The sequence below is a fragment of the Pipistrellus hanaki genome (genome assembly GCF_964339955.1).
Source record: "Pipistrellus hanaki genome assembly, chromosome: 14".
Lineage (NCBI taxonomy): Eukaryota > Metazoa > Chordata > Mammalia > Chiroptera > Vespertilionidae > Pipistrellus > Pipistrellus hanaki.
This window is the reverse complement of record NC_140516.1, coordinates 49,660,089-49,679,836: the sequence shown is the minus strand read 5'-3', so window position 1 is coordinate 49,679,836 and position 19,748 is coordinate 49,660,089. Positions and strand designations below refer to the sequence as shown.

Here is a 19,748-nt window from a genome sequence, read left to right as displayed (position 1 = left end):
CAGAGGCAGGCAGAGCCGGTACGGAGAGGGCAGCTCAGGGCAACGAGCCACTGGGCCAGGAGAGGAGGAGAGCTCCCGGGGTGGGGTCATCGGGGAAAGGCTGCAGGGAGGATGGGGCAGAGGCAGAGCCGAATGTGGCCTCAGACCTCCCTCCCCTCACGGTCCCGCCCACCTGCCGCTGAGGACAGCCACCTGGCGGCCTTCTCAGCCACCCCAACCCCGCTCTCTGGCACCGGCTGGCGGGGGGCTCCGGGGGCTCTGCCCACGCCGAAGCCGGACGGGAGTTAATGAGCAGCTAAGAATGTGTTCAGTGTAACAACCGGGGGCTTCAGGCCAGTCCTTGGCTCGACATGAAGAGATTAAGGATTCCAACCAAACCCCTTTCAAGTGACTCCAGGGAGTGCCACCTCTGCCAGTGAGACGGAGGAAGAAGCGGCTGGCCAGCTCAAGTCAGAACCGGAAACCCAGACGCCAGGGGAGACGGAGCAGCTGCTCGGAGGGCATTGCAGGGGGAGAGGTGAATTTCGGGGGGAGGCCATTAGGAAGGCTCCCGGGCCCTCCACGCACCGAGTGTACCCCCTCTCGTAAGAAAGGCTCTGAGGCCTCAGCCCCCAGCCCCCACCCCGCACCCCCTGTCCTTGAAGACGGTTCCGATCCCTTCCCCTCCTGGTCCCAGGGGCCCTGTGAGGTGGGCTGAAGGTGGGGTGTGCCCTACAGGCCAGGGGGCCGGGCAGCAATGCCGCCTGGGGATCGGGAAAGCAGGGGAGCTGGGCCGGGCAGCGCAGTGGCTCCTTCTACCAGGGCCTGTCCCTCTGGGAGGAAGCTGAGGGTCAGGGTGGGCAGGAGGGATGGGCGCCATCCTCCTCCATGTCCAACAGCAAGGGCCTCGAGGCCTCGGGTGTTTACAGAACGAACAGCAGCCGGAAGGTCTCCGCGGAAGTCCCCCGGGTCCTGGGACCCCTTCCCGCCAGCAGGGCCTGAAGTGACACTTACTCTTTGGCCACCACAGGGTCTCCTCAACCAGCGCCAGCCCGCGGGCCTTGGCTGAGACGGACACTGCCTTTTAGGGGTCTAAGTCCTTTCAAATGTGTGGCTTCCGGCCCAGGGGGGACTGGAACAGGGTTTCTCTCCCCCCGAGGCCCCGCCGTGAACGCCTGCCCCCGATGGTCACGGCAGCCGAAGCCAACCAGCTGGCCGCCCTCGGCTCTGCCAGAAAGTCCCCTCTGACCACAGTCATGAGGACCCCAGCGGCTCTTAGGAGGGCTCTGGGGTCACCTCCCTGGACAGCTCAAGACAGCGAGGCGTGCCTGCGAGACAAGGCCACGCAGCCCGGGGCACTGGCCAGAGAGCTCTGTCCCCTCCCACAGGGAAGAAAGCGACCCTGCCCTCAGACCCGTGGCCTCGGCCAGACCGCTTTCATCTCTGCTCCATCAAAACGGAAACCTCTGCCCTAGCCGGTCTGGCTCAGTGGGTAGAGCGTCCGAAGGGTTCCAGGTTCGATTCCAGTCAAGGGCTCGATCCCCAGTGGGGGGCGTGCAGAAGGCAGCCGATCAGTGATTCTCTCTCATCATTGATGTTTCTATCTCTCTCTCCCTCTCTGAAATCAATAAAAGATACTTAAAAAAAAAAAAAAAGGAAACCTCTACCATATTCAGGCACATTATCGACCAGGAATGATTCAGTGCCCAGGCAGCCAAAAGCCAAGCCCCGTGGGCTCTGCCTGCACCCACCAGGTCATCCAGCCTCAGCCAGTGTGACGGTTAGTCCACAAGGTGGCGCTGCAGTGCCCCATGCGCCCATGCTTCACTGCACTGACACCCACAGGTAGACCAGCCTGCAGGCCTCTAAGACCGGGTGGCACCGGGGACATAATGACCCAGTGAGTCCTCTCAGACCCGAGGTGTGCGGCCTCTGCATAACCGGTGAGGGAATAATGAGAGCTCTGTTGGGGGGCAGTGGGAGCCTTGAGGGAGAGGTCGATAATCCTGGGGTCACCCTCGGAGCCCTCTGGATGCACATACCCTCTACTTCAGCGTTTCCCAAAGTGTGGTAGGCGTACCCCCAGGGGTACGGGAAGAGTTTGGTGGGGGTACGCGTTGCACCGGAGTTTGGTGGGGATATGCCCTGCACTGTGCTTAGCTGTGCCTAATTCTACGTTCTCATGAGTACGAGGGGCACTCAGCGTTACGAAAATTATAGAAGGGGTACACATATGTCAAAAGTTTGGGAAACACTGCACTTGTTCAGAGACTCGGGTCACAGGATGGAGCAGCGGGAGGAGGAGGAGGTCGCAGAGGGCTCTCCTGGGAAGACCCCTCCGGGCCCAGCTGATCAACCCACGCGTGGCACAGAGAGGGGACTGACAGAAAAGACCAGGGAGGGAAGGACCCCTCCACGGCCGCACTGCTGGCCCCTGGCAATCTATTCCGAGCCTTACCCCCCCCCCCCAATCACTGTGCCCCCCAAGGCGTCCTTCTCAGACAGCGTGAGGGATGTGACCTTGGCCCTGAGGAGAAAGCCCTTCTTAGGGCCATGGGGTTGGAGAATGAGGTGCAGCGGACTCTGCCTGTTTGGGCAAATGCTATTTGTATAATGCTCCCCCCATCCCAGGCTAACGGCCACCATGTGCTTCGCTTCAACATATGAAAACATTCCGCGGAGGAGCTCCACGCTCGTTAGCGGCGCTTCCATCAGCGAACAAAAGGTCAGCCCGGGAGACGGCCGCTCTATCTCCAGACGCAAGCACTTAGGCCTTAATGACGTGTATATTTTCATATGTGGGCAGCTGACATTTCCCATGTAAACTGCGTGCCGTTTCCCAGTGTGGACGGGCGCGGCCTTCAGGAGAAGTGGGGCGGCCGAGAGGCAAGGCACTCTGGGAGAAAAGAGGGTCCAGGGTCCCCCGGCCTCCCACACGAGGGGCTGCCCGGCGGTCCTTCCATCCTGCCCAGACCGGGGTGGAGGCAGCTGTTTTTTTTGTGGTTTTTTTTTTTTTTTTTTTTGGGGGGGGGGGCCTCCATTCCCCCTCCAGCACAGGAGCAGGGGGGGCGTGCTTTCACCACACACCCGGCCGCCCACAGACCGGTCACGAGGGGGGTCTGCGTCAGCGGCCCAAAGCTCTGCGCACAGCTGCCGGGGCCCGGCCGTGGGCGAGGGCGGGTGGGACCCGGGCTCCGCTGTGAGCGCCTGGGACGGGGGCGGCCTGACGGTCAGGATGCCTCGACGTGAGTTTCCCCACAACGTTCTACTTCTGCTGCTCCCCAGAACAACTGTAAGTGGGGGGCAGCGGGGAGGAGGCTGTTCCTGGTCACCAGCAGAGACTGGGCCTCAGCATCGCTCCTGCTCATTCCTGTCCCATCAGGGTCCACACCACGCTGGGTGCTCCCCTTACCCGCTCACAGACTGACGGTCAGCAGTGGACCTGAGACCCCAACCCAGGCCGGCCTGTCCCCCAGTCCTGCTCTCGCCCCACTCGCTCTGCTGGGGTGAATGGTGATGCTCCTGGCACAGGGGAGACCCGTCCACGTGGGGAAGAAATGCGTATGCCTGCAGGAGAGAGGCAGCAGGGAGCACAGGGTCTGGCCATCAGAAGCACTTTCTTTTCTTTTTTTTTTTTTTTCTTTTTTTAAATATATTTTATTGATTTTTTACAGAGAGGAAGGGAGAGAGATAGAGAGCTAGAAACGTCGATGAGAGAGAAACATCGACCAGTTGCCTCTTGCACACCCCCTACCGGAATCGAACCTGGGACCTTTCAGTCCGAAGACCGACGCTCTACCACTGAGCCAAACCAGCTTCGGCCATCAGAAGCACTTTCAACAGGCCATCTGGTCGACCCCCAGCCTTCATGACAATGGAGTCAGTGAGAGTCCTTTGGGATTGTCTTAGTCACAACTGGCTGGAGTGCCTGTCTCAGGCCAAAACGGTGGGCTGGAGGCGTGGGGGTGGCCAGCAGGGGCCGAGGCATCCCGGTTCCTCAGCCGTGTCTCTCTCTCTCAAGTTCATTCAATCATCCCCCACCTGCCAATACATTCCTCCTTTGTTTGAGCAACTGGACTCAGTGTCTGCCCCTTGGTGCCAAGAACCCAGACTAATTCGCCATCTGTAAGACCAGGAGGTGGGCCAGGTGACGAGGAGGACCCTCCAAACGCTACCCAAGCCACCAGGGGCTTCCGCTCTCCTGATTTTCTCTCCCATCCTCCAGTGGGCTGCTTCCAAGATCCACACATTCCCTCAGCCCAGCTCACCCGACGCCAGGGCCGGGAATGGTGAGGAAAGCAGGCCTGGCAGGCGAGGGGGAGCGGGGGACCCGTCCCAACCCTCACTCCTGGCCAGAAACGAAACCTGCGCGTCCAATCACAGCCAGAGACAGAGGCGAGCGGCCTGCGCGGCAGCCTTGGCGGCGTTTCCGCACTGGAGGGCTGACTCCAGGCCGGCCTGACGGGAAGAGAAAGCGCCGTCCTTCCGCCTTGTTCACCCAAACCCTCGGTGCCGTGCGGGGAGACCGCCGCCGTCACCGCCTCCGTCTGGGGCCGCTCCCCGGTCTGTCCACGGCCGGGCAGCAGACCGAGCCCCGAACAAGAGCAGGACCAAAGGGAAAAGGCGGGGTGCTGTCTCCTCGGCCACCAGAGGAAAATACACCAGCCCGGCCCCACGCCTGAGGTCTGTGCCCTGCGGCTCTAGGCCAAAACACCCCCGGCCCCTCCCCGATATCTGCGTGGTCGGCCTGGTGGGTGGACCGCACGGCCAAGCACCATGCTGGATGCAGCCCCGTGCGCAGGGACACACGCTGGGCAGGAGCGCACTGCGCCTCTCTGACGTGCTAAGGGCAGGTGACGCTCCCTGCTTCCCATCGGGAAGCGGTTTCCCCTGAAGCAGAGGGAGGTTAGCTTCAGGGCCCTTTGCCTGTAGCCCTGGGAGCTAGAGAGTGTTCTGGGGGAGGGGCCACGCTTTCCAGGAAGCATTTCCCCAAAGGCCTGTCCGTCCGTCCGTCTGTCCCCTCGAGATCTCAGGGAAGGACCCGCCTCTCCAAGCCGCAGTCCTTTGCGGCAATTTCTTGGCCCCTTCGCTTGTGTGCCTGACACTCTGTTCTTCTTAAAGAGAAGACGCTCCCCAAGTTACTTATGCTCCCGCCCCCACAAAACCCTGATCTTCCCGACAGTCCCAAAAGGGCCTTCCCCAGAGGGACACCCCCTCCCGCCTGACAGCATCGAGCCCTCAGGAAGACGGAGCCAACTGCACCTCACCTTGCCGCGATGAACAGCCAAAGACCAGAGTCGAGGGGTCCGGGGGCTCGAGGGACTCCCCACGGAGGGAGGAGGAAGTGAGGAAGGCCAAGGCCCTGACAGCGGGTGGGGACAGCCCCGGGGCCTCTCTGAGGCCCACACTTCCATCGCCCCGCCCTGCAGACACACCCAGCACCGGCCATCTCCTGGCCTCCCTGGGTAATGATCTCCTGCACCGATTTGGGGGTTACCCTGGCCCCGGCATCGCTGGTTACGCTGCCAGGAAGGCCCTGCGGGGGACGGAGCTGGAGGTGGTGCTGCCACTGCCACCGGTGAGGGCACAGGCAGACGAGCTTCTCCAGAGGGCCGGCTGACCCAGTCCGCCGGCCACACAGGGTCCCCAGTGCACGGTCCACGCCCAGGACTCGCAGACCTGCTCCCTCGGCCAATGGCGGCGGGGGTGTAAGGCGGACGGGACGGAGGGCAGCTGAGTGTGGCCTCCAGGAGGGAGGGCTCAGAGGAGCGGCCACCTGGGACGCTGCGGATTCGTGGCCGAGGTGAGGTCTGACGTGGCCTGGGGGTTCCAGGGGCTCTGACTGGGCCATAGGAAGACCTTCCTTTGTTTGGCTCCTGGCTCTTGCCCCCTGGGAGGTATCCTGAGGAGGCCTGTGGCCAATGGACGCTTCTCTGGACACATGGAAGATGACCCTGAGGACCCACACACACAGCAGGCTCCCAGAGGTCAGGGAGCCGGGGGCCATGAGGCCAGGAAGTGCCGAGGGAGGGGCTCCAGCCCTTTCCCACGATGCCCTGCTGCCTGGCCGCCCTCGGTCCCGGGTGTCACTTCCCCGGGTGAGCGACGTGCAGAAACAGCCCCTGAGAAACCCCACGGCCCTTCGGGAAGGGCACCGCAGTTTGGGGCGTAGAGGATCCCCACCCCCATTTCCTCTGCTGCTCAAGCGGCTCCGCAGACACGAGGCTGAAGGACTGAGAGGCAGGACGGGAGGATGTTTTCCAAGCTGGCAGGGCTCCTCTGGGGGCCTGGAGGGCTGGGCAGCTTTAATGAGGAAGAGGGAAACACACAAGCAACCCTGACCCAGACCTTGACTCTTTGCGTCAAGAGCGAAGAAGGATAATTAGCGAAATGAAATGTGCCTGCAGATGTGGAGGGGGCCGGCCGGGCTCTGCCCATGCGATAATCCCGGTCACGACCCGACCCGCGGCCCACGGGGCGCGAGGCGGGGTGACGGCTGTTCGCACGGCCGAGAGCCGGGCTCGGGAGCGGGAGGAGTGGGTTTTTCTGGTGAGCGGCTTGGATCCAGCCAGCTCTGCTGTGGGGCAGAGCGGCCTCGTCCAGATAGTCCTCCGGGGGAGCTCGGTCCGCAGGGCTGGGTGCAGGGTGCTCCCCTGGGGAGGCTCCCTCATTCCTGGTGCGTGAGAGGCCAGGGTGTGTCTAGCCGACTTTCCGTCTCCCAGAACATCCCATCCCCCGGCTTCCAGATCGGCCCTGCAATTGTGTTGGAAACATTTTGGAAGGTTCCCCCCCCACATGAGGATTTCATTCCGTGGGGCTGGGGAGGGGCAGGAGGGGCAGGAAGACCTAGGGGACCCAACCGACCCCCTCCCTGTAACGACCCCCTCCCGGTAACGTCATTTCTCCGCCGGGGCCCACCTGTCGGGCCACACACAGGCACCGGGGACTGTGTCACTGCCCCCCAAGGGCAGGGGCGTCGTCAGGAAGCCTGTGGCTGACTCCTCTGGCTCCGGCCACTCTAAGGAGAGGAACTCCGGGCAGGAAATACTCCACACACATGGGAACGGGGTCAGAGCCAGAGCTGGCTCCACCAGCATCAAAGGAACATCCAGCTCCCTGACCTGGAAGGTCACGAGAAAGGAAGAGGGACCAGACGGGCCTGCTGTGAGGAGCCCCAGCTGGCACGCCGACTCCAGGACACCGGGAGGAGCCGGAAACGGAGAAAACCAGGCTTCGGGCAAAGAGAACTGGTTTTCCAGGAGGCTGAGGGTGGGAGTGATGGGGGTGGGGGGGGGAAGAGAAGAAGGCCTGTCTATTTGAAGGACGAGCACACAGTCACTTACAATGCTGTGTGGGGAGATGGTGACATGAGCAAATGCTAAGGACACTGTGCAAAGTGCCTGTGGGGCCCGGGCCCGGGGCCGATCGCCGGAGAGGGGCCAGGAGAGACGGGCCGGCCTGGACAGCCTCCGTTCGCCCCGCCTGCCCTCCCGGATAATCTACTCATCCCTGAAGCACCCGGAGGCCGGTTTGGGGGCGGGATTTTGTCTCTGATTAGCTTTTGAAGAAGCAGTGCCGTGTTTGGCGCTCAGTAAGAGCTGCTCCTCCCTGCAGGTCTCACTACTGTCGGTGGCAGAGTGGAGGCGCCGTCAGACAGCACCTGGCCAGCCCGCCTCCTCCACCAGCAGGGGAGGGAGGCCCAGGGACAGGAGCCTGTGGCTGGGAGGGGAGTGGGAAGAGGACAGGCCCGGGTTCGGCTCCCCTCTCTGAGCCCCCGTTTCTCACCATTCCAGCGGGTGAAACATGGAGTTCCGGGCATAGGGCAGTTGCCCAACAGAAGCCAGCGCTCATCTGTCTCACCCCAGGAGAGCTAGTGGCCCAACTGTGGCTTTGTTTTTGTTTTTGTTTTCCCCTCTCCCTGCTCCCTCCTCCCGCCCCTCCGTGTGGCTTGAGAAAACTCCGCGGCAGGAAGTGGGAAGAGCCGGACCAGCTGCCCTTCCAGTCCGGCTGGGGGGCGGCTCAAGCCGGGGGGAGTGCGAGCTCCCCAGGCTCCTCGAGGACAGACGAGGGCCGAGCCATCTTAGCAGAGATGCAAAGGGGGTCCAAGGCCAGGGGCTGGGACCCCAAACCCCACAGAGACGGGGCAGGCCCTTGGAACAGAGGGATGTGCCTAAGCCACCCATGTTCTGGGCCCTGGGTTGCCCTGGAAACCAAGGCGTGGTCCGATAGGCGGTCGGACTCTACGTTGGCTCCCCCAAGGCCAGCGACCCCGGGAAGGGAGGTCAGAGGTCAAGCCTGACTCCTGCTCTCGGCTCTAGGTCACAAGCCGCCATTTCTGAAATGCATGGTGGCTGGGAGGTGGTTATCCCAGCATTTCCCAAAGATGCCGAGGTGGTCTCTGGAAGCGAGTCACACTGACTCCCTCCGGGAAATGGCCGTCCCTTTTACATTCTCAAGCCTCCCAGGAGGAGGTCTCAGTGTGGGGCTGCCATCTTGCTAACGCATCTCCAATCCTTACCAACCGCCTTCAAACAGAGAAAAGAGGCCCCAGGCTCGGCGCCTTAGGCAGACAAGAGGATCCAGCGAGAACTCACTATCCACGTTTCCAGTCATCTTTATGGACGACCAATCGGTGCTGGTTTTCCAGATGTGTTCCCGATACAAAGATTCCTTTTCACACTCCTTTCATGTTCTGCGAAAAGGCGGCTTGATCGAAAGGAAAACGTGTGTAAAGTAATTGTAAGGGTGGTGTGCAATTATAGCCAAAATGGTGACGGTGCTTTGAGAATGACCGATGGGTGTGAGCCCCTGGGGACATCGTTATCAGCCCCTTACTCAGATGGGCAAACTGAGGCTCCAAGGAGGCTCAGCAGGAAACGGGCAGGACCGGGTTCCACGTGAAACTGGACAGGGACGGAAGCTGCTAACTGGCCCCCTGGCCGGGGAACCGTCCCCTCTGAGAGGCAGCCGGCCGGCTCGGGCTCGCTCAGACGCCCGTGCTGCCGGCTGGGTGAGGAAGGGGCGTGAGTATGGTTTCCTTTCGTTCAAACTCTTCACTCTGTAAAGCTCGGCGGGCCAAACAAGCACAGGAATAGGTTTTGGTTTGTGCGGGAGCTCGGGCTAATGGGTACTCCCCCCACCACACACACACACACACACACACACACACCCTTAACAAGAACGAACGTCCCTGCCTGCCCTGGCATTGTTCCGGAAACAAAGAGGCCTGTGGCTGGGGCGGCCCAGAGGACAATACGCTGCCAGCGGACCTCCTGCGAGAAATGGTCTCGGAGGGCTGCCTGCCAGGGCGGGGCCTCCCAGCATCCCCCACACACCGGGCTGCTCCCGCACACCTGTCCGCCTCGCTGTCAGGAGAAACCCACACGGGCCCTGTCAGCCGTCCCTGCCCAGGTCTGAGCTCCCTCGGACTCCGCTGGACCGCCTGCCAGGCCACAGCGGTTGGGGCGAAGCAGCTCAAAGCTGGAGACCAGGCACGGGTGCTCCTGGGCCTCATTAAAATGAACCACGGCAGGGTGTCCTGCGGACACCGCTGCCAGCGCAGGATGCCCAGCGGCTCCACGTAAGCCTGCCTCCGCTGTCCTAAATCAGCTTCTTGCCTTTCCCAACCTCAGTTGCCTGATGTGTAAAAATGGGCACACTCATACCCATTTTAGGGAGATCCAAGAACAGGCATGTAAGATGGCATGGCAGTGCTGGACGCAGACGGCCTAAAGAAGACTGTCATGTCAACTAGGAGAAGGGCGGGAATATTGCTGAAGGAGCAGGTCTGGCCCAAGTATTCCCAGCAGGCCGTTGGGCTTCAGTTCTCCACAGAAAGACAGATTCCTGCCGAAACCGGTTTGGCTCAGTGGATAGAGTGTCGGTCTGTGGACTGAAGGGTCCCGGGTTCAATTCCAGTCAAGGGCATGTACCTTGGTTGCGGGCACATCACCAATAGGCAGCTGATCGATGACTTTCTCTCATCGATGTTTCTAACTCTATCTCTCTTCCTTCCTCTCTGTAAAAAATCGACAAAATATATTTAAAAGAAAAAAAGAAAGACAGACAGATTCCTGGGCTTGTCCTACGTGCACTACCATTTGTTTACTTTGTCCCCATACACACTCTGCTCCCTCCCAAAGCGAGGCCTTCTTACAAGGACAGGTAAGACAAAGTAAAAACAAGTTAAAAAAAAACCAATTCGAATTTCATAAAAATCTAAAATCTTTATCCTTCCAACGATACTGCCAAGAAAGTAAAAAGACAGCTCACAGAATGGGAGAAAATGTCTGCAAGTCACCGATCTGATAAGGAAGTTGTATCTGGAACATACAAAGAACTCTTAAAATCCAACACGAGGAAGATGAGCAATCCCATCTTAGACCGGGGCCAAGGATTTGCATAGACATTTCCCCACAGAAGACAGACAAATGGCCGCTAACCACGTCATTAGTCCTTAGGGATATGCAAATCAAACCTGTGAGGTACCACTTTGCACCCGCTAGGATGCATAGAATGAAAAAGACACAAATGCCAAGTGTGGAAGAGGATGCAGAGAAAGAGGACCCTTCACACACTGTCGGTGGGAATGCCAACTGTGCAGCCACTTTGAAAACTTTTTAATCAGGCCCCCAAGAGATTAAACATCAAGTTACCACGTAACCCTCAATTTCACTCCTAAGTATATCCCCAAAGAAATGAAGACATAGGTCCATGCAAAAACTTGTGCATGAATACTCCTAGCCGCATTATTCATAATAGCTAAAAAGCAGAAATAACTCAATCTACCCGTCGATTGATGGGAAGATAAATAAAATGTGGTACCCACACAATGGAACACTATTCAGCCATGTAAAGGAAGGAGGTACTGACACACGCCACAGCATGGATGCACCGTGAAGACACGCTAAGGGAAAGAAGTCAGTCACTAAAGTCCACGCATTGTCTGATTCTGTCTGTGTGAAATGTCCATCAGAGGCAAATCCATAGAAACAGAACACAGATGAGTGGTTGCCAGGGGCTGGGAGGAAAAGGGAAAGAGAGAGGCTGCTAATAGGAGCAGAGCTTCTATCAGGGCTGATAAGATGTCCTGGAATCAGATAATGGTGCACGCTGTACAACTCCGGACATTTTAAAAGCCAGTGAACTGTACTCTTTGAGAAGGTGAATTTTACGGTATGTGCATGATACCTCCCTATAGCCGGTACTTCAAAGTGAAGTCCGTAGTGATGAATGATCACAGCATAGAATACTGCTTTCAGGGTCATTTATTATTGTTATCCATGTTTCCCAGCCCAGAGCAGCCCTGCCGCTCAACACCTGTCCCCCGTATCGCTCCAATCTGCAGGCACCTGGCAGGTGAGGTGCCTGGATCCCTACAGAGCCCAGCACACGTGTCTGATTCCATCCAGGGGCCCCTGGGCAGCTCCTCTGAGCTGACACACCCGAGAATAACTGTGAGACATGGCTTGCTGCCCCGCCGGCCTGGCTCAGTGGTTGAGCGTCGACCTATGAACCAGGAGGTCACGGTTTGATTCCTGATCAGGGCACATGCCTGGGCTGCAGGCTTGATCCCCAGTAGGGGGTGTGTAGGAGGCAGCCCATCAATGATTCTCTCTCATCACTGATGTTTCTCTCTCCCCCTCTCCCTTCCTCTCTGAAATCAATAAAAATATTAAATAATAAAAAAAAAGAAGTGCCATGCTCCTGGCCGTCTCAGCAGTTCAGAGACCGGCCTGCCACACAGACAATGCTTTCAGCTGCGGGGCTAGGGGGTGAGGACACGGGGCTAGGTCACAGAGGGCGGCCCCTCTACCTTCCACCCCTGCAACACTGACTCCCACACCTGCCCCCCCTCTAAACCAGGGTTCTTAGCCTCGGCCCTGCTGACAGGTGGCCTAGGGCAGGGGTCGGCAAACTCATCAGTCAACACAGACAACTATCAACAGCACAACGATTGAAATTCTTTTTGAGAGCCACGTTTTTTAAACCTAAACTTCTTCTCACGCCACTTCTTCAACATAGACTCGCCCAGGCCGAGGTATTTTGTGGAAGAGCCACACTCAAGGGGCCAAAGAGCCGCATGTGGCTCGAGAGCCACACTTTGCTGACCACAGGGCTGGGTCACAGAGGTGTTTCCTGGTCAGCCCCCCCGCCCCCCCTTAGGAAAATGGCCCCTGGAGCCGAGGCACCTGAGCTGCCTCTTGAGAGACCCGAGACACGGACCACCTGGGCTTGGGGACCACAGCCTCAGCCACTGGCCGCCCTCGCTCCCCAGCACCTGGGGCGTCTGCAGGACCGAGAGGGAAGCCAGCTCCGGGAGAGCAGCCACAGGAAGGCCGGGAAGGCGGCGCAGAATTTATTGTCAGAAAACAGTCGGCCCCCGGGACCACTTCGACGCCCGGCCCCGGCCCCGGGCCATAACATGTGTGCAGTTTGAACGTTAGAAACCGAGGCGCACAGGAGAGGGACCTGCTGGCGGCTCAGGCCCGTGCAGAGCTGTCTGAGCTGCGGGGGGCTGGGCCTGCCCGCCCGGAGGGGGAGGCGGCCACATGGTGTGGTGGGTGGGCAGCCAGGACCCCATCCCACAGGCCACGGTGCCCTTACTCCGCCAGCGGCCTGGGCGGCAGGAGCACGCTTCCCGGGGGGCTGGCGCCCGCAGAGTCCGGGTCCTGGGAGAGGATGAGGCCCCCCTGCCCACAGGATGCAGGACGCACGCAAAGCTGTCCGCGTGCTGGTCCCGTGGCAGGCGCTCAGTGCCTCCGGGAAGGGTCTGGGGGAACGGCCTCGTTTAAGGAAGGGACTCTGAGGCCCAGAGGAAACAGGACGGCGTGGGTGGCAGAGCTGGGATGGAAACCCAGCCCCCGCCCCAGGCCAGCTCCTCTGACGTGGACACATTGATCTGTCAAGTGGGGGAAAGAAGACACAAGTTCCAAGGACCAAGGCCGCCAGGGCCCTGGGGGGAGGAATGGAAGGGGCTGGCACTGCCTCTCTCCCTTCAGCCACCAGGGGGTGCTCCTGAGGTGGGGTCAGGGCGGCCCCTCACGCTCAGCGTACTCCAGAACCTGCTTCAGAACACTCTGCAGTCTGCTATGTGCTCCACTAGCATCGCCTTTGCCAACACAGCCTCGGCCACTTCCCCTCCCGTCTCCCCCAAACCCTTCCCTGCCACACGAACCCTCACAACCCCCTGCTGGCCTGGGCACCCGTGTTGGTCCTGCCAGGCATAGGCACTCTCTGGGGAAGGATGAAAATCCTGGGTCTCTGGAGACCCATGGCGGCCACGGCCCAGCACAGACCTGGGGCCCATCCTCCTGGGCCAGGCCCCCAGGCCTCCTGCCGTGGGGGTGGGCGGCCTCTTACCTTAGGGGTGAGGTACTTGGTCAGAATTTCCTTCCCTTTTTCGCCCAGCTTTTCATCTGGAGTAACTTCATATTCTGCCTGAAACGGAAGGAGGAAAAGAACAGTGAGAGATTTGCTCACGAGCCTCTTGGAGTCACAGAACCTCTGGGGCCCCAGGAGGAGACTCCCTGGAGCAGCCTGTCCCCTCCTACAGGGCAGGGAGCCGAGGCCCCGGGAGCTGAGGCAGGAGGCCCGCCACCCCATCCAGCCTGCTCCGCACCAGCGTGGACACGTGCCCGGGGCAGCGGCTCTCCCCGGGGCTGCACGTCAGAACCCCCGGGGAGCCAGCGCTGTGCCCGGGCCTCACCCGCCCCACCCCGGTCAGACCTTCTGGCGACAAGGGCCGGGCATCCAGGCGGCCGAGGCTGAGATGCCAGGAAGCCGGGCTGAGAACCACGGGCGCAGATAAATCAAAGGAAGTCACTGGAAAATAACAAGCCGCCGATGCGGGAGGCCCACCCCCGAGGGGCCGCCTCTGGCCACTCGGACCTTCCAGGCTGGGTGACCTGAGACAGCGTCCTTGACCTCTGCGAGGTGCACACGGAAAAAGCACGGACTCACAGGGGGACTGTGCGGCTAGAACGGGAGAAAGCTCTCAGCCCAGAGCGGGGCACATACTCATGTTTCCCCGAAAATAAGACATCCCCTGAAAATAAGACCTAGCGCAACTTTGGGAGAAAAAATTAATATAAGACCCTGTCTTATTTTCGGGGAAACACGGTAGCAAGCACTCAGTTAACAGCTGCCATCAGGATGGCTGTTGTTAGGACCACCCTTTTTGCGAGAGGACACAGTTTTCCAGATGCTCCTATCGGAACCGCCAAAGAGCCCAGGAGACGAGGGGAGGGCGGGGCTCCCCCGCCCCCCTCATCCGCCTGTGAAGAGCAGGGGCGGTGGAGGGGGGTTCCGTGGGGTTGCCCAGGGGAGGTGGCAGGGCCGGGACGTGGCCCTCCCAGCCCAGAGCACTTTGTCAACACCACCCGGGAATTTAGAACCCGAGGCAGCAGACCCAGCCAGTGGGCCCCGGCCCTGCGGGAGCGAGGCCTCGGAGAGGTGAGCCTTTTCATTGCCCTGGACCCCCAGGGGCTCCGTCACCGCCATGGCGCCCTTGCCAAGCGCCTGAGAGCCTGGAGCTGAGCAGAAGCCCGCGGGAGCCGCCTTTCCCGTGTGGACGGGGGAGCTGACTGCACGTTGTTTATAGCCATGTCAACACCACCTCCCGCTCAAGGATTTGTCAATCTGGCCCCAAAGCACAGCTCTTCCAGAGGAGGCAGAGACAAGGACGTGGGCACAGACGACAGACGCCGCCCCTGCTCTGCCTCCCCCCTGCAGAGTTCGATGCCCCGGGCCTTCCCGCCCTGGTTCAAGGCGACCTCTGGACCCCGTGGCTAGGCCAGTGTCTCCCAGGCCCCCCAGAGACCCTCCCAGGAAAAGGGAGGTGCGGACAGGCTTGGGGACGCCCACAGCGGCGGCCAGGCATGTTTTCATCCGGAGTGAGTGAGTGTCCACGCATGACAGTGCCTCTTCGAATGGAGGGCCAAGATGCAATGGTTTTCTCCGAGGAAGAAACATGGACACGACGGTCCTTGGAGACACAGGACGATGGGATGGTGGGTCTGGAGGAATCCGATCCACTCGCTCTGCAGGCTGGACACGAGGCTCAGAGAGGTCAAGGCCTGGCCTGAGGTCACACAGCTGGACGCACCGTCCTCCTGACCTCTGTGGGCCCCCCCGCCTCTGCCCCTCTCTCTTCGAAGGCCAATGCCCCTCACCATTAGGATGAACCTGGTCATTTCTTAATGATTTAATTTCTGATGTCCTGAGACCACTTAAGGAGAGAAGGTAGCTCTTTCTTTTTGAGTTTTTCCTGTTTCCTTCTCACTCTATGCTCCCCAACAATCCGCCCAAACTGATACTCATGTGAGCACACACCTCCACACAGTATGGAGTATATTACAGACTCACCCTGAGAGGTGGGTATTATTATTCTTCCCAATTTACAGATGAAGAAACTGAGGCCAAACACAACTAGTTCAAATGCAATGAAGCTGGCAAGCAACAGAGCTGGGAGCTGAGTCTAGAGTACAACTGACCCCCCTTTTCTAGGCTGAGGAGAGAAGCACCCCGTGTCTGCTGCTCTGGACACCCTGCCTGGTGGTCTGGCACCATGGGGATTTACCCAGACTGCTTTGCAAGGCCCAGACCACCTTTTGGGGTAACTCAATCCCATGCAAAACCCTGGATTTGCACCGTCCCAAAATACATCCGTGAAGACGGCTCTATTTAACCTCTCGGAGACCTGGGACTCACTAATCAGCCTCAATAGCCGGCTGAGCATATCCCTGCTCTCGGTGTGTACCCAAACCCACGAGAAAACAAAATAACATCGCTGGCAGGTCAGCTGCCTCCCAGCCGGGCCTGGCGGGCGGCGGGCGCCGCCGTTCCGCAGGGAGCAGCCGGGAGCACGCGGGGACAGCATCCCGGCCGGGATCAAAAGGCCTTTCTCCGGAGTCCACGTCAGGTCACCGCCGCCTGCAGAGCATTTGTGTCGGGAGGCGGCAAACCAGCGGCGGCTTCCGGTGGGCTTTCCACGCTGATTAAGTCTCCTGGAGTGACAGCCTTGTCTCCACAGTGACCCCCCCCCCCCAACACACACACACCAGGAGGGGCTCATGGGAGCCATGTCCTAAGAGGCCACCTGCAGAGAGGAGGCCCCTGGCTGCTCCGCTGTGGGCAGAGCCCAGGCAGCTCCCACCACCTGAGGCAGGGGCCCCCCGGAAACCCGCTGCCGTGGGCACACGTGTGGGTGGGAAGCTGCAGAAATCACCCTCCACCGGAAGCCATAAGCAGCAGAGGAGAGGTCGGGCCGCCAGCCTAGGCCATCGCCACGAGAGCTGGCAGGGAAACGGCGGCCACCATGGCTTCAGGGACGAGAGAGGTCACCACCCCAAGGCATGGTCTCGTCACCCCGTCCGTCAACTGCCTCCGGCCAGAGAGGGTGCTGGGACCTGTCCCCACCCGCACCGAGGAATGCCCACAGGAAACCAGCTGCCGCCCACAGGAAACCAGCTGCCGCCCACAGCTCAGCCCTCACCGCCAGGGCCCCAAAGGGCACCCAGGCCCGTCCACGTGGAGGGCATTTCTCTTCCCCAGATACATCGAGGTGCCCGCTGACGGAGGCACCCGCTCTTGGCACTGGGATTTATGCCACAAGCGAGTGCCCTGTGGGAAGAAGATGCTGCTCCATCACAGAGAGCGAAATGCTACCCTGCGCAGAAGGCAAGAGGGGCTGTGTATGCACCTGCGGCTGGAGAGAGAACAGGACCTGTGTGCGTCCTCGGTTGTAAGCTAACGCGTCCCTCTTCCTACTGAGCCTACTGAACCACCGACCTCAGAGGACGCGGTGAAATAGGTCCTCTCTCCTAAGACACGCTTCCTCAGAGGGTGTTTGAGAGCTGGTGGGAAGGGACCTCCGTGTTTTCAATTAAACTGGTTTAAAGAGCGGAGAGTCAGCCCGGCTGGCATGGCTCAGTGGTTGTGAATTGACCTGTGAACTGGGAGGTCAGAGTTCAATTCCTGGCCAGGGCACATGCCTGGGGTTGCGGGGCCCGATCTGCAGTGTGGGGTGTGCAGGAGGCAGCCTATTGATCATTGATATTTCTCTCTCTCTCTCTCTCTCTCTCTCTCTCTCTCTCTCTCTCTCTCCCTCTCTCCCTTTCTCTTTAATATATATATATATATATATATATATATATATATATATATATATATACATATTTATATTTATGGGGGGTTGGGGGGGAGAGAGAGAGAGAGAGAGCGAGCAAACTGGATGGACCTCTCTCGGCCTCTAGCTTCAGCTTCACCTCCTTCTCCCGGGAGACCTTCTGGTGCCCCGACAGGAAGGTGAAGTCAGAGATGCTATGAGGTCTGTAATCACCGATGTGGTCAGCTTTTCCAGTCCTCACAGCAGGGACCAGTGACGTGCTGGTTGGCAGCGTGGCTCACCGTGGCCCTTTCTGGAGAAACACCGGCTCTGCCCTGTTGGCCTTGGTGTCCTGCCTGTGCTGACCGTGTGGCTGGGGGAGGGGACTCTCCAGCTGCCCCTCCAGAGCCACTCCCCACCTTGCTGCTGGCTCCCCCGCCTGGACACCATGGTTCTTGCACCTCCCCCCTCTTTTAAATAAATATGTTTTTTATTGATTTCAGGGAGGAAGGGAGAGGGAGAGAGAGATAGAAGCATCAATGATGAGAGAGAACCATGGATTGGCTGCCTCCTGTAGGCCCCCACTGATCAGGAATCAACCATGACCTCCTGGTTCCTAGGGCGAAGCTCAATCACTAAGACACGCCTGAGCAGGGCCCTGAGTGTGGGCACGGCAGGGTGTCAACAGAGCTCAGAGGCCATGAGACTCCCGGAAAATAGGTTAGAGAAGAAGCATGTCCATTTAAAAAAATATTTTTACTGATCTTTAGAGACAGAGGAAAAGGGAGAGAGAAACATCAATGTGAGAGTAGAACACTGATCGACTGCCTCCTGCATGCCCCCCACTGGGAATCGAGCCGGCAACCCGGGCCTGTGCCCTGACTGGGAATTGAACCGGCACCTTCTCGGTGCATGGGACAAGGCCCGACAGAGCCACACCAACCAGGGCAAGGTCATCCGTTTTGTTGTTGTTGTTGTTAATCCTCCCGGGGGGATATTTTTCTATTGATCTTTTTAAGAAGAGTAGAAGAGAGAGGAAAGACAGAGAGAGAAACATCGATGTGAGAGAAACACATCAATCGGTTGCCTCCTGCACATGCCCTGACCGGCGCCCGGGCTGGGGACAAGCCTGCGACCAAGGCATGTGCCCTTGACCAGAATCAAACCCGGGACCACGGGCTGACTCCACCCACCGAGCCAGGGCAAGTATGTCCATTTTTAAGAAGTCCATGGCAACTGGAACTCTTTCTGATCCTCTTTGCCCTCCAGGAGCGAAATCTAGCCATAGCCCGCATTTAGGCCACTGACTCTATTTCTTGGTGGGAAGGGGAGGGGGTCGTCCCTCTCAGGGTCCTGGGAGCCCCTCGACAAGCACGGCGAAGGCTGAGTCACCCTGCGGCCTGAGCAGGTGCACAGACAGTTCTGCTGCCCCCAGCCCCGGGGCCCGCCCGCTCTGACGCCGGCTGGCCTCCTGCGGATTCGAGACGAGGACCAGCCTTTCCCGAGGGCGAGGTCAGAGCCCGATAGGACGGGTTATTTTTAATAAACTCCACTTGGCAGAAATTCGGGCGAGAGGTGGGCACGGTGAGGACAGCGCCGGCTGAGCCAGGGGGGCACTGGCACTGGCACTGGCACTGGGCGGCATGCGACACGCAGGGCAGTGCCCCCCTCTCCCTCCTCGGAGTTCCCGTCCGGATGGAAGGAAGGAAAATAAAAAACCCCCACGTATTCCAGACGAGCATCACGCCAGCCCTGGAAAACTCAATAACGGCTTCGTGCGTCAAAGGTGTTCCCAGAGGCGGCCGCTTGACGTCACGATGGGCGATGAAAAGGCCCCGCCGGCTCCCGGAGAGGCAGACGGGACCGGGGAGCCGGGCGGCCTCCCTGAGTGGCAGCTCGGTCAGGGCGTGCGTAAAGAGCATCTGTCATGTCGACACCGGGAGCCACGCTCACGTCTCCCTTCCAACTGAAAACCCCGGAGCCGGCCCGGCCGCAGGGGCGTCTGCAGGATGAGAAGGGGCCTGGGCATCCGTGGGCTGTTTTCTTCTCCTCAAACTGAGCATCTGACGAGACCCGTGGCTGGAAAATTCCACTGGCTCCTGGGTTAGCCTCGCCGGCTCCGCCTCATCAACCCCAGACTGGTCCCACAGCTGCCGACGCACCGTCTTCCCAAAGGGGGCGCCCTCGGGGTCCGTGCCCTCTCCGTCCACATGCGTCTCCGTGGTGAGCCCACCCCGCCCACGGCTCTGAGCACTCGCTGTGCGGGGACAACTCTCCCGTTCAGGCTCGAACACATACCTCCCTCGCACTTGGATGTCTGATGGGCGTCTCTAGCTCAGTGTACCCAATGAGCCGCCCTCAGCCACCCTCTGACCCCATCCTTCTGGTGGCTCTGGTCAACACTTTTAAGTCATCTGTACATTTTCTCTCTCACCCACCAATACATCAGAAATACTGTGAACTCTTGCCCTGGACAGACATACTTGGAAATATGGACATACTTGCCCTGGCTCGGTGGATAGAGCGTCAGCCTGTGGACCAAAGGGTCCCGGGTTTGATTCTGATCAAAGGGCACACACCAGGGGGGTTCCTTCCTACCAGCTCCGTTGGTAGGAGAGTCATCTTGTACACCCAAAGGTTACGGGTTCCGTCCCTGGTCAGG

The 19,748-nt window shown here is 59.7% G+C and overlaps 1 protein-coding gene across 2 annotated transcripts in view; it reads right to left on the bottom strand.

The window, feature by feature from the left end:
- The window catches only part of GRK5 (G protein-coupled receptor kinase 5), a 158,252-nt gene that overhangs the window by 18,805 nt on the left and 119,699 nt on the right, over nucleotides 1-19,748 (bottom strand). For both annotated transcript variants that reach the window (XM_084904472.1, XM_084904473.1), the window contains one exon: nucleotides 13,342-13,419. In XM_084904472.1, the coding sequence (XP_084760598.1) occupies nucleotides 13,342-13,419 (78 nt within the window). The remainder of the gene's footprint in view (nucleotides 1-13,341; nucleotides 13,420-19,748) is intronic.